At 35.8% G+C, this 15,574-nt stretch overlaps 1 protein-coding gene across 1 annotated transcript in view; it reads left to right on the forward strand.

The window, feature by feature from the left end:
• Positions 1–9,091: 9,091 nt before the first annotated feature.
• LOC143410798 (uncharacterized) overlaps positions 9,092–15,574 on the forward strand; it is a 97,050-nt gene continuing 90,567 nt past the window's right edge. The window contains exon 1 of the mRNA XM_076871513.1: positions 9,092–9,193. Within this exon, the coding sequence (XP_076727628.1) occupies positions 9,092–9,193 (102 nt within the window). The remainder of the gene's footprint in view (positions 9,194–15,574) is intronic.

The following is a 15,574-nucleotide window of genomic DNA, read 5'->3' on the forward strand; positions in this document are numbered from 1 at the left end:
CATTAAAATACTGTTGAAAACAGCCTGAAGTGACATGAAGTTGGGATTTTTCAGGGACCTGGTTGACAGAGTAGAAGTTGGGAGAAATGAGGATACAAAATAGGTCTGGGGATGTGGCTCAGTAGTTGAATGTCCCTGAGTTCAATCCCCAGTACACCCCCCCCCAAAAAAAAAAAAGTAATTCTCAGTCAGCTAAATGTGGAGAAAAGTACCTAATTATTTCATGTGGAGAGAAAAATGGAAAATGATTCTCTGAGGTTCCCAAGAAATGTTAATGACTTTTATCCCAAGCATCTCTTTCAGGAAGTTGGTGTGAAGACAGTCTCCAGAGTTTGAAGATACAAGAAGCAGGAAGCGCTGTGTTTGGTGTTGTCTCTGCTTCCAAACAAGTGGGTTTACAACTGGAGTTTCTCCTATGCTTCATAGGAAAGCCATGATTGTCATGAACATTGAAACACCATAGAAAATTATGTTTCATTTATATAAAAACGATCTTTACTGCAAGATCAAGAATTACTTAACATCGTCGTAGGCAAATAGTGAGCAGGGAGAATCAGAGAAGACTACAAACACACACTCCTACAACTGGCCAACGTGTTATAACAAAAGAAACAACAATACAACCTACAACAACAACAAAAAAAGACACATATCACATGCTCTACAAAGAAATCCTTCTCACCTTGATTCTGACTTGTAGCATTCAGAACTGAGACAATGAATGGTTGTTTTAAGCCACTTAGCTAATACATAATGTCACAATTACAAGTTTTTTGTTGTATTTCCTACCTTTGGGTTTTTCGATTAGATCATCCCACCTTTCTACCTATGCATTTTATGGGTGAAGCTAATAAGAAGGAATTTCTGTTACTTGGCCAAAGGAGCTTCAATCAAGAAAATATGATGTACTAACCATAGAAAAATCCATTGAGCTACTTTGAGCAAAATGGAACTGTGACCTTAACTTAAATGGATAAGTTAAGGTCATTATTAGTACAAGTTTATTAGTATATGTTTCTAATATAAGCCTAGAACTGCTGAATACATTGCATATATGTGTCAGTCAGAGTCCATTCAGCAAACAAAATATCATTCAGAGTCTAAAACAGAATTCCAGTGAGGTAATATAGCTAGTGGAAGAGGCTGAAGAGCTAACAGGGAAGAGGAAATGAGGGAAACTAGGGATTAGGCGCAGAAAGTTGTTTTCACCCTTAGACCAGAGGAATCAAAGAAAAGACCGTTACTGCAGTGCAGAGTAGTGTTCCCAGGCAGGAGCTGGCAGCCTTGTTCAGTGTAGGCTGGAGCCACAGAAGACAAGCAGCTCCTGTTGGAGACACCAGTGAAAGAGGGAAGAAGTTTAGCCTTCGGTTGACTTAACCTAGTTAGAACTTCAGAGAAGGAGCCTGGAAAAGGAACTGGAACTTTTAAAGGTCAGTCCCTTCTCTTGTTTCAGTGATACAATGATAAAATGTTTGTAGTTTTTATCTTCTTAAAATAAATAAATATACCTTGACAATCAGTATAATTGTACATGCATGCATACTACTTAATAACCAAATATAAATTCCAAGGACTACAGTTAATTGAATTTTGTTTTTCATATTTATAATCACAGTTTTGGAAATAGCTTGTCTGCCAAGTTTCTTTTATTACTCACCTTATAGTGAAAGTACCATATGTGTATTTTTTATATATATTTTAGAAGAAACCCAATCTTTTTTAATGGGTTGCTGTGTTGTAGGTTGATGAATGCACTATTTATGAGCAAAACCACAGTATAAACAAGCCTAAAGGAAAGTATGGAAAATTCTATGGGACACTAGCCAAGGTGTGTTTATCAGGAAGAGGGGTTTGGAGTGAGGTCAAGGACACATATTTTGCCTTAAGTTTACATATGGATATAATGAGGTGTAAGAAAGTAAAGGAAAAGAATCTTAAAACTTACAGGAATTATTATACTGCCTTTTCTATTTTCCTAGATCCATCATCAGTTTAAATATTTGGGATATAAGTATGAAATATTTCAATTAAGTTACACCAATATCCCAAATCACAACATTAACACAATAAAATATGTCTTTTGTCATTTTAAAGATCTTAAAAATGCCCAGAAAATTGTATATTTATACAAATATTAGTTCTTTGGCTTAGAAATATAGAGAATGTTTGTACTTCTAGTTGGAAGTACAACTTATTTAATTAAATTCTTGCACCAATAAATCAAGAAGCTTTTTATAGAGCTTAAACAGATTTGGAGTGTTTTACCAAGTTTTGGTACTTCAAACCTTTCTAAAACTCTTCACATTGGCAATGGATGCCTTCCAAATTCTTTCAGGTTTAGTTTAATTTCAAGATATTTTCTTATTTTAATAGAAAAATAATGACAATTACAGGCTATTCTATACTTTCCATCTGTGTAATTATGTAGTCTGAAAATAACAATAGTGATTCTCAGCCTTTCTACTGCTTCTTATTTTGTGTCTAATTCAATGTGCTGTAAAAATATTTTTTGTTCTAGAATTTAATGTAGGTGCTTCTAATTTTTCAATGTCAAATAAAAGGCTACTATTAATTAAAGTTAGCTATTCTTATAACATGAAACATTTCTCATTTTGCTTAATAATATTTTTGTTAATCTGAAATGCATATGCATTTTATATGAACTGAAGTTTACCAAGATGATTGAAAACTTTTCTTCTTTGAATATCAATGGGATTAACTGCGTTAATAAGCTTCCACAGCAATTGGCTCAGGTGATAGTTTGTCACTCATCCAAGCACAGCCACTGTTATTGCTACAGTAGGTATTGAAGGAGGGATAATCATGTCCCACATGGCTGTAAGATTGAAGTCTGAAGTCTCTGGTGACCACCTTTTCTAAAACATGAACCCAGTGTGCCTAAGAACAAAGTCATTGCAAAAGATACCAAAGATTGAGTAGAGGCAGTGGTTTGGGGGCTTCAAGACAACATTTGAGCCTCTGAAACCAGTAGAGTTGGAAGCCAATATGTATTTTATTTTAATTTCCAAGTGATTTGTTCCTTGGGTAAGTTATATTTTTACAGCATTTCAACACTGCCTTTCAGGATCCTAGGCTCTTGACCCTGGGTACTTCAGATGTAATACCTTGGTGTGGCAATGCCACTCCCTGCTGATCTTCAAGGCCCCTTTGGCATTACAAGAGGATTTTCCTGAATCTCTCCTCCAAGAGTCTTTAAAGGGGGCAGGATAAGTATCATCTAATCTAGGGAAGTTAGTGGGAACATACAGAAGGAAACTATTCTGAATATCCTGGAGGAACTGTTTCTCTGTGTTGAGAAGGGGCACTTCTACCCTGGTAGCTAAGGCAGGACTGCTCTTAGCACTGGACTATGGGTGATCCCTGAGGTCATATGAAAGCTGACCTTGGCTATGTTGAACAGACATGTCTATTCTGCATGTCTTAACCATTTTCAGAGGGAAAAGAATTTTCTTGATTCTTTACCAATTTATTCTTTCCTTCTTTTTTTACCCTTTCTTTCTCTACTTCCTTCTTTCTTCATTTATTGCATAATAATTGAAACACCCAAGACATCAGATTAGATGCACTCAACATTTACATGTTGCTCCAGGATATTAAATCAAATCAATATGTGTGTATCTTCATGATAGGTAAAGGCCATAGGGCAACCACAGAGTGTAGCTTGAGAGAGTCTGTAACAGAAATATTGACATTTAGAATAATAATAGAGCACACTAGTGCTGAATACACTATGACTTGGTGGAGAAGAGGAAGCACCCCTCATTTGACTGAAAGAGAAAGCCCCAGTTTTTTTCTAGTAATGCAAACTCCGCTATAAACAAATACACTGTCTGAGCAAATAAGGGATCTGGTCTTTGCATAGCCAATCAATGTGAGAGAAGAGGAGCCAGTCAATGAGAGAGAAGAGGTTCCTCATACATCCTGGTAAATTCAGATGATGTCTTAATGGGGAGTCATCATAAGAATAGGCCTGTTGTTCAAACTTCCTGCACAGATCAGGAACCCTTGCACTTTTTGTGTCTTCTAGACTCACCAGCTACTTCTTTTTACTGGCACAGTAGGTGCTCACCCCAAGAGTCAATTTGAACCCAGAAAATTGAGTTTAACACAGATCTGCTGATACTGGACCTGATTTCACATTACAGAAATGAGCAAGACAGAGGAGCAAGTTAAGTGACATTCGAAAAACAGTAAGATGAATCCACAATTTGAGAAATTCTCAAATCCAACTCTCCTGTTCTCCCTATAAAATAAACATGATGGAGGTGTGGTGGGAGAACAAGGGTATTATTTTAGATCAAAAGGGACTACAGATATATGACCAAATGTGATGGATGAATTTGCCTTATGTCCTGTGTAAAATAAATGAATAACTGACTGTAAATACTTGGGACAACTAGGGAAACTTCACCATGCTCTGGATATGAGATGATAATTTGAAATTACTGCTCATTTGACTAGGTGTGATATGGTATTGTGATTTAGTAGGAGACAGTCTTTTTTCTTTTGTGACATATGCTTACAAAGATTTACAAAAGAGAATATGAAAATGCCTACAAGCTAAATGTAAAAAGGGATTTCTACATTTTCAACTTAGCTATCACATCATAGTCTGTTTGCTGTTTTTGTCCTTGAACAGAAACTCAGGGGAAAAATGTGTAGTTCAGAGCTCTTTATATTTGATTTAGAGACAGGGTCTCACTGAATTTCTTAGCGCCCCGTGCTTGCTGAGGCTGGCTTTGAACTCATGATCCTTCTGCCTCAACCTCCCTAGCCACTGGGATTCCAGGCGTGCACCACCAAACCAGCACGAAAATATAAAATGCTGCATAAAATGAGATTAAATAGCCAGCAAACATCAGCGATGCATGGTACTGCAGGAGCAGAGAGAACAATTATAAAGGAGTCAGAGAAGGAGGGTGTGGAGGAAGAAAGTGACAGAAGACACCTCTCCTGACTCCCCTGTGTGCTGGCCCAGAGGGGAGCCTGGTACACGGTCAGCTTCTAGGAACCTGACCCATGGCCTGACCAGGGCCATGCTACCTCAAGTGTGGTGTCCCCCATCCCTGCCCCCAGGGCATCTTAAAGGATTAAATCAGCATATGCAGAGGCACACAAGAACGTAATTTGGTTTTACCCAAATGTTATATGAACATTGAGGGCTGATGCCACAGACTCATTTGACAGGGGATGGTCCCTTTCACTCCACAGAGGTGAACAAGCTTTCAAATGCCCAGCCAAAAAGACGCCTTGACCAAAAGTTATCCATACCCAAACAAACCTTCTTCAGAGCTTCCTCTTAGAGCTGTGGAGCCTGAGGGGATGAGAAGCTAGAGACTCCTCATCTGCCACCCACCCATCAATGGACTGGCTCCAATGCCAGTGTCACCAGCTGAGCAGAGGAAGTTGAGATCCCTTGGGGAAAAGTATGATTTTAAGAGAAGGATTTTTAAAAAGCAAACGTTCTTCCTTACAATAGACCAAGATTGCCTTCCAGAAACTTCCATTTGCTGGCCTGAGAGCTGCTCCTCAGAGTCCCTGACAATGGTGGAGCTGCCTTGCCATGGTGGCCTCTGTTCTGGAGGCTTAGCCTCCTCCCTGCTCCAGCCACACAGCGCCCCACCTGCATGTGCTGAAGTTTGCTAATTCCTCAGCATGGCTCCCCAGACTGACTCCCTGTCCTCCAGACCGTGGGCAAAGCCAGCATTGGCCCACATCACACTTATCTAAAAAGAAATGCATGCATAATAAGTTGGTGTTTCCCTTTACATGTAGCATCAGTTGGCACCGGCTGTCTACCAGGGAGCCTCCCAGCAAGACTCTAGGTGCCCCTCTTTTACTCACCTGTGACCCTGGGAGATCCGTGGATTCCTGTTCAGTGCCTGGCATGGAGCAGTTGTTCAAGAAGGATGTGCTGAGGAATTCATTAACTAGGGAGCTAACTGTTAGCCTTACGAAGTTAGCAATTGACCTTCACTGAAGATCCCCAACATCCGCTCAGCTCCCTGCTGTGTCCCTGGAGCCTGCAGTGGCTCCTGAAGAATTCTCCTCCCTAAATCCACCCTGCATGCCTGAGACCCACTCCTCCCAGATCCCTGCCCTTGGTAGCGACTCTCCCAGATGAGAGAAGGGTCCCTGATTGGTCCCCAGAGCAATCCCCTTGGGTTCTTCCTGAGGGCAGACTTTGTACTGCTCTGCTCCCTGAATTTCTGATGGTAAATTTTGGCCCATTCTTCCACCTTTGAGGCCCTTTGGTATCTATCTTCAACCCTCTTATTTATTGAATATCTCATCATTGTTTGATCTCGGAGTATTAAAAAAAATCACATTTCCTGTTTCTATGCCCATGTCATGGCTAGGACTTTAAAGATGTATCAATACCTTTCTTCATTCTATGAGAATAGAGATGGTAAAATACTAATGAACTCTAAGTCGAGGGGTTCTATAGTTATTGTGAATTGAGCTGCTATAAACATTGATATGGCTGCATTATTGACTGATTTTAAGTCCTTTGGGTATAAACTGAGATGTGGGATAGCCAAGTCAAATAGTGGTTCAATTCCAGGTTTTCTGAAGAATCTCCATACTGCTTTCTATAGTGGTTGCACCAATTTGCAGTCTCACCAGCAACACTTCAGTATTTCTAACAGTACAGAAACAATTTTAATGTAAAGGTCATAAATCACAGTATGGTAATTGCTGACGCATACTTTTAAAATGTGAAAAGCTATTTAGCATATGATAAAATCTAGCATATACATATTGACACTGTTCTTCATTATTTAAATTAAATTGTTATTTCTCATGTTTTATTTTTGCACACAGAATTCTCATTTTTATATAGTTAAGGGCTTAACTCAAATTATATAGTATCTTATAGCAAAAACGAGGAATATATGACTATTTTTTCTGAGCATTTTTCAACATGCATCATAAATGATGCCTTAACTTATGCTCTAATATATGAAAGATAGCCCCAAATTAAATTAAAACTTAGTAATTAGCTTTAAACCATCATTTAACTGAATATGGGAGGAGATTTAGTTTATTGCCTGAAAACTAATTTGTACAAATAACATGCTGAGCATAAAAGTATTTGTAATTATTAGTAAATATAAAATTTCTGAATCTTCAGATTATAGTTTAACAGTAACTTAAGTTTACCACAATGAAATTATAATTAGAATGAAATTGTACATTGACATCTAAACTGATGAAAATGAAGGGAGAAGATTTGTTAATTTCATAATCCAGTTAAAGTATTATGCTATAGGAAAATTTAAATACAAGCATGGCTAAGAATATAAAATAATTGTCCATTTAATAACTGAGTCTTTTTAAAATTCATTAATGTCATTTATATAACTATTATTAAAGGCAATGCCAAAACTTTCCTGAAAGATTTTATTCTATCAAATGTCTACAGTGATAGAAATAATTTCTTCAATTGGCGTTTATTTTTTCCTCTATCATGAGACAGTTTTAACAATAAAAATGTAATTCTAGTTATTCTCGAATCAAAATTAAAATTATAAGGTGTATTATATAACATGCATATATGTTTTTAATTCATTATTCTCTCACAGTGTGGCTGACATAAGCCAGGAGAAATGATGCTAAAGAGACCAGCTCATTCTCTGACATTCTGGAATATAGTCAAATGTTTAATTTCTATATGGAAACAATGAACTTGCTTTAAAAGAAACTAAGAAAGCAATCCCATTTAAAATAAGTATGAAAGAATATTTAGGGATAAATTTAACTGAGGAAGTGAGCAATCTCTACAATGAAAACTGTAAAATACTGATGAAAGGACTCATAGAGGATTAAAAAAAGAAATGAAAATATATCCCTTGTTCATGGATTGAAAGAGTCAATATTGCTAAAAATACCCATACTACCCAAAATGATGATTCAATGCAATACTTATCAAACACCAATGATTTTCTTTGCAGAAAACAAACAAAACAAAAAATATATAAATTTCCTATAAAACAAAAGATGCAGAAAAATCAAGGTGATTCTGAGCAAAAAGACAAAGACTGGAAGCCTCAAAATACCTGACATCAGAACATATTGCACATCCAGTCAACTGATTTTTGACAAAGGTATGAAAAACACACAATAGAGAAAAGGCTGTTTCTTCACTAAATCTTACTGGCAAAATTGAATACGCAAATGCAAATACATTGAAAATAATCAAATGGATTAAAGACCTAAATTTTAAGCCTAAAACCATAAAATTTATTATTAGAAAATAGGGGAAAGACTTGGAGTAACAATCATTTTTTTTTAGATAGGACCCCAAACCATTTGCAACAAAAGTGGAAATAGACAAATGAGATAACTCTGAGCTAAGAAGCCTTTGTATAGGAAAGGAAATAATCAACAAGATTTAGAGAAAACCTGCAGAATCGGAGAAAATATTTGTAAATTGTACACTGTAAAGGAATTGGCATCCAAAATATGTAAGAAACTCAGAGCTAAACACCAAAGAAACAGTTTATTTTAGTCAGCTTTTTTACTTTTGTGACCAAAAGACCTAAGAAGAACATTTTTAAAGAATAAAAGTGTGTTTGGGGGGCACATGGTTTTCTGAGGTCTCCCAGACAGCTGATTCTATTCCTTGGGGCTTGAGGTGAGGCAGAACACCATGGTAGAAGAGTGTGGTGGAAAAAAGCAGCTCAGGACCATGGTACTAGGAAGCAGGAAGGGAGGGAGAGAGAGAAAATCATCAGGAAAAAATGTAAACTTTAAAGGCACACCTATTTAATGAGCAAGTATTGCATTAGTCTGCAGAAACTTCAGATTTCATACTCTTAGAGAGTGCATACTCTAGTGGAAACAATAAGGAGAAGACTAATGACAGTTAATCAACAGTTTTTGAGAATGATAGAAGGTTGATATCAGAGATAATAATATCTGCCATTTTTACATATCTACCTTAATGTTAAGCACTGTGTCCTATTTTTAGTCTTCTTGATCTTCGCATCAAACATCAGTAACAGATATTTACAAATGCGACAGTGAGATGAAGACAGACTAAGTTTACCAGAAGGTGAGGAAAGTAATGACTGATGACGTCAGGATTGGAATGCCATTCGGCCTGGGTCGAAAACCCAAGCCTATTAACTTTCTTATGCAGCTTCTCAGAGGTTGCCAACGATTAAAGGTAGAAAACAAGTGCCTTCCTAAAAAAAAAGGGAAAACATTATGCTTCATTTCTAGAAGCAGAATATCAAGAAAGAAGATGACATTTACACAAGAGGAGTTTATAGAAGTAGTAATTGAGTCCTTAATTAGAGCTTTATTTTTGAATTGAAAGGAGAGAAGAGGGAGAAAAATGAATACAAAAAGAGAAAAGGAAAGCACATAAAAATGAGCTGTTAAGGGCAAAAAAAAAAAGGCTACAAAGGTTAAAGTCAGGATTTATCAGACAGGATTTAACAGAAACCAAAAGAGCTAAAGTAAGGGAAAAGAACAGGAGTGGGTATGAGAAAGTTCGAATAAGACAATTAGTTACCTTCTCTCAGTGACCATGACAATTTCAGTGGAGTAGTGTCAGACTGGAAACCTCCTGTCTGAGAATCAGACCTGGAGGAGAAATGAGCAATTTTATGTTTAGATATCTACATCTTAAACTCAGGAGGAACATAAGAGTGATTTGAAAATTATCCAGATTACATGGCGCATTGTAGAACATTAAATGATTTTACAAAAGAAATGTATGTTTTGCCAGGTAGATGTTTGAAAACAATGTAGATTTTTTAAAGATTGTAATTTAATTGTATATATTTTTGATAGTTGGTATTTTCACAGCACTATGGAATTTTAGATTTTTAAGCTCAGTAGAATTGCTAGCTGAAATGAAATTGATAGCTTAGGTTTTTCAATTTCCATTTAAATGTTCAACAAACTGTCACAAGGAAGTAGTTTTGTGTGGTTTATAACAACTTTGAAAGATTTGTAGCTGTGCTATGAATGCATCCAATCATACTAAATATGCCTTTAAAAATTACTTTTTGCTATTACCTGGACAAGTTAGTGTAGAATAACGTGGTTTTTCTAGTACAAAAAGTAATATAGACTTGAACATTTGATATATTCAAATAACTCTATGCACAGAAAAAGGGAAGATTATGGCATCTCTTTTTACCCTATGTCGGCTTTCAAAATGTCTTCTTTGCTAAGCTTTTGATTTCTCACTTTTGACCAAAAATGAGAGGTATCAAAATGGCAATTATCAAAAATGCAAGTCGCAATAAATGTTGGTAAGGATGTGGGGGAAAAGGTTCACTCATGCATTGTGATGGTACTGCAAATTGCTGCAACTACTATGGAAAGCAGTATGGAGGTTCCTCAGAATACCAGTTATCTCACTCCTCTGTTTGTACCCAAAGGACTCAAATTCAGCATACTATAGTGACACAGCCACATCAATGTTTATAACAGCTTGATTCACAATAGGTAAGCTATGGAACCAACATAGGTACCCTTCAACAGAAGAATGGATAAAGAAAATGTGGTTTATATATACAGTGGAATATTACTCAACCGAAAAGAAGAATGAATTTATGGCATTTGCCAGTATATGATTGGAACTGGAGAATATAATGCTAAGTGAAATAAGCCAATTTCCCCCAAAAACAAAGGCCAAATGTCTTCTCTGATATGTGGATGCTAACTCACAATGGGCAGGGGTAGAGAATAGAAGTACTTTGGATTAGACAAAGGGGAATGAAGGGAAGGGAGGGGAAATGGTAATAGGAAAGATAGTCGAATTAATCAGACATTACTATCCTGTATCATATATGATTACATGACCAATGTAATTCTACATCATGTACAACCAGAAGAATGAGAAGTTATACTCCATATATGTATAATATGTCAAAATACATCATATTGTCCTGTATAACTAATAAGAACAAATGAAAAAAAATTTTTTGAAGTGAGAGATGTGACTCTTTCACTTGAACAATTAGAAGCTACTGCAAAGTTATGAATTGACCTAACTCCAAAATTGTTGTGTCTTCAGGAATAGGGAGATCCAAGGAGAGGGACGAAGACAGGAAAATGACTGTAGTTAGAGTAGTCAAAACCCACACATTTTCATCAATTTTGTTTGTCATTTTATATGAAAGAGGTTGGTGGCACACCACCACCAGTTACAATAGTAACATCAAAGATCATTGATCATGGATCACTCTAACAGATATAATAATAAAGTCTGAAATAGTGTGAGAATAACCCAAGTGTGACCCATACACACAAAATGAGTGCAGTCTGTTAGAAAAATGATGTTGATAGACTTGTTCAATGCAGGGTTACCATGAAAGGTCAATTAGTATAAACTGCAATGTCTGCAAAGTGCAATAGTGAAAGCACAGAAAAATGTGGACACCTGCATTTTAATTTTCCTGAAAAGAGTACGTCGGGATACTTGGACATTCCAAGATCTCAGATTTTACATGGTCAGTGCTCTTAGTCAGTGCTTCTCTCTCAAGAGTATTTGCAGCCAAATCTTTACCTGAAAGCTAGAGAGACTTGCCATTGTAAGAATAGTGGAACCATGGTCTTTCTCCCTTAGAAGAATCATTGCATTGAAATACCCTGAATCCCAGGTTGGGGCCAATTCAGGTTTGCCATTAGGGAAGGTTAGAAGGCATGCCAAGTGCAAAAGACACTCCCCATGGGCGGTTGCACTTGACATTATTTTAGGAAGGGTTGAATTTCAGTACAATGTATGGTTTATCCTGGAATCTACTGAGACCTATGATTGTGGGTCTTGAATGAAACAGAAAGCAAGCAAACTGAAAAATCTTTCTTTGAAAGCTGTCATGGTTAAGGTTCAGAGAGATTCCTTTTGTTGTGGAGCCTCCTTAATGAACATAACACTGGGAGAGATCCTTCCTTAAAGAATGAACAGCTGCATTGAAAAAGCCTTTGCCTTACAGCTGACTTGATTTTTAGATTTCTTTCACTTTGGCAAACCCAGAGCTTCAGCTCTATGGCAATTCCTGTTGCTAATGGCCTTGTACCAGACTTGAGAAAATCAGCTTCTGTTCTTATCATATGACTAAAAATTTCTTTCATTAACACAAGCAATGACAGTTTCTGCAAAACTGGTATTTTTCTGTTTTTATTCACCATGTAGGACTCTTCAACAATTGAGCCATATCAATTCTCCATGAGTTCATTTTACATCAGCAGGCTTGTCTCACTTATTTCTTCCTTATGGGTTGCTGTCCCTGTTTCCTTTAAAGGCTCTTCTAGTGTGCATTAGGCATCACAGTTAAGTCTTAGGCTTTCTTTCACTCTATGTACTTTAGAGAAGATTAAATCAGTATACATGGCTTCTATCAGCTTGTGATGTATTGCCTCCCACATCAATGCTTTTACCCAAAGCAGCAAATTGGTCCAAATGCCCTCTGGACTTTTCCATTTGGATATCTTATAGGCACCTCAAGCTTAAAATGTTCCAAGCTGAACTTTTCACCTTTTCCTCATTCTTCCAACCACAAAATGACTCTTTCTTCTATGTTCTCTACCTCTGAAAATAACATTAGCGTCTATTCAATTCACAAAGCCAAAAGTAAATATGTAATGTTTGGTTTTGTTTATCCCCAAATCCAATTATTAACAAGTCTTACCGTACTCTTTCTTCATTTTTGTCAGTACTACCTTAGTGTCAATCACCATTGCCACTCACCTGGATACTGTAACCATTTCCTAATTAGTCTCATTAACCCTCCTGTCTAGTTTCCTTCAGCATAATTTTATATCAGAGTTGTACTTAACTTTCAAAACAAAAATCAGATCACATCATTTTAAATAATTAAATCCTATTTCTACTGTACTTAGAACATAATCCAAATATATGAGCGTGATTTGCAAGGTCCTTCGTTATTCAGTCACTGATTGATTACGTTACCATCCTCACATCTAACCTAATATCCTTCTGTACACGCAACAGTCACTCTCACACCCACATAGACACACACACATTTTCTGTAAGTACTAGCCATGTTAAACTGCTTATAGGTTCCTAAAGCACTAGGTTGATTCCTTCCTTCCAGTTGGCTATCATCATTTTATTTGGCTATCAGCTACTAACATTTAGTTTTCAGTTAAGGTGACTCTGCTTTCCAGAAGCATCCCCTAATTGCTTCTCTCTGGGCTCAGAGTTTTTGTTTCATTCCTTCCTGGGTATCTTCCCTTATGTCACCTAACAGACTAAATCTTAATTGCCCATCTCCTCCTTGTAGACAGTAAGCCATGCAGTTATGGCTGTCTTACTCACTACCCCATCTAAGAACCAAGCTTAAATATTGCAACTCAATATGTTCTCAATAAATATTGATTAAGCATATAAGAATACAAAATTCATCAATTGGACTTTTGTTATTAAGGTATACAATTGAACTTTTAAATACAGCACTTACTATTTTATTTCAAAAGCATGCTTTGTGGAAAATTCAATAAATCCAAATATAATTCTTAAAGTTGTATGCACTCACAATTATACCATGTAGCAATAATAGCATTTCCTGAAAATCCATCATTTATTTTTACACAATTCAAAAAAATATATACTATTTTCTAAGTTGCTTTTTAATATCTATATTATAGTATACATAAATGTGACTTGCTTTGGTTTTATGTCAACAATATTGATGTTTACTTTTTCTCTGATCTAGTCTTAATAAATAATTCAGTGAAACACACACTATTTTAAAATGTCCTATATATTAAAAATATGTTTTAGATATTATAAAAATACAGAAGCTGGATCTTCTAAAATTAGTCTCTCCAAAAAATAGATTATTAAATGTTGAGAAATTCCTATTTGACAGTGTTAGGGTGCATTTTTGTTTGTTTAAAATACATTGGTCAGGTTGATAACACTGGTTTGGTAAAGTTAAAGTGACTTCTGTGGTAGCATATAAGTACATGTGTCCAAGAGACAATGTAAAATTCACTCTAGCCTCACTGATTTTTGTCCTATAAATGGCTGACCTAGAACAGTAAATATGTTAAAATCCTCATTTGAGGCAGGTAAAGCAGGTGTTTCAAAATCAGTGTCTCAAATGCAGTGGATACAAAGACCCCTGGATCATTTGTTAATATCTTTCATCCCCCTGCAGAGATTCTGGATTATTAGACTTATGGTAGGGCTCAATAATATTCTTATTATCCAGTTTCCAGAGTGATTCTGGTATGGGGATTGTGGTATAGGGTGATTTTGGATCTGCCTCACTTACAGACAAATCACCTAGGGATTTTAAAATGCTTTTATTAGAGAATTATAGTTATACATGACAATTACTTTTTAAACCCACACTGTTTTTTACACTGAGGTCATCCTATAATGACATAATTATTTCCATAATAGAACTACTGTCAGAATTGGAGGCTCATGTAATATAGAATGGATTTTGACCTAGAAAGAAATGCATTTAGTGACTGTATCTCTTATTTTACTTTACATGATATTTTACCACTTATAAGGAATTTCAATTCAAATATATCATTTAGATAAGTATAAATATCATGTCCATAAAAGAATTTATGTAAATATCTCTGGCTTTCTTATATTAAATATATTAATTAGTTTAAATTCTAATTTGCAATCCATTATGAATTTTAATTATAGACTATTATTAGTTTTCAACAATAGGGAGAAGAGACAGAGTAGAAAGTCCACATTTTAAAACATAAACCTCATTTCTCATTTTATCATTCACAGAACTTTATTGAATTCTCTCCCCTTCTTCTACCCTCCTTTATTGATCATTAATTAACTGAACATTTGGTGAACACTTTCTTACTGCCTAGAATAATGTAGAGATGAAAACATGATCTCTTTGCTTTGCCTTTCTTTCCTCTCAGTATTTTCATGATGATCAAGTAAAACAACTCTGTAAAATATAGTTCCACATCAATATAGAAATTTTATTTGCTGTGGTTGTATTGATTACGTACAAAAAAAAGTTTTCTTAAAAGTTGGTTTTATGAACTTCCTAAAGAAGCTCACATAACTTAAAAAATGTGCTGCAGATAATTATTTTCTAAACTTTTTATATTTTCCTAAGAACCTTCTTTGTTACTGATTCATGTATCATTTGTCTTTGTTAATGCTCGTCTTAAAACTAAATTTTTTCTCAAGTCCAAACTAGAATTCATTGTCTTGGCAGTATATCTAGCTTTCCTCTGAGAATATGTCATTGCTAATAACTGCTCTATTCTCATTAAAATTTCTTATTAATTCCACTGAAATTAGGAACCACCTGGATAATTCAGGACAATCTCCTTTCAAGATTCTTAATTTCATTTGAGGAAGACCAGACATTTTTATTTTTCTCCTCCTCCTCCTCCTTTTTCTCCTCCTCCTTCTTCAAAATAAAGCAGAATTCACAGGTTTCAGAGCTTTGGACTTGGATGTATCTATTTTTTGGGAAGGGTCACTATTAACCCCATTATATCACATGAATCCCATTTAAAATTTTTTTTAATCGTGGTTGGACACAATACTTTTATCTTATTTATTTAT

Source organism: Callospermophilus lateralis, chromosome 11 (assembly GCF_048772815.1).
Source record: "Callospermophilus lateralis isolate mCalLat2 chromosome 11, mCalLat2.hap1, whole genome shotgun sequence".
Classification (NCBI taxonomy): domain Eukaryota; kingdom Metazoa; phylum Chordata; class Mammalia; order Rodentia; family Sciuridae; genus Callospermophilus; species Callospermophilus lateralis.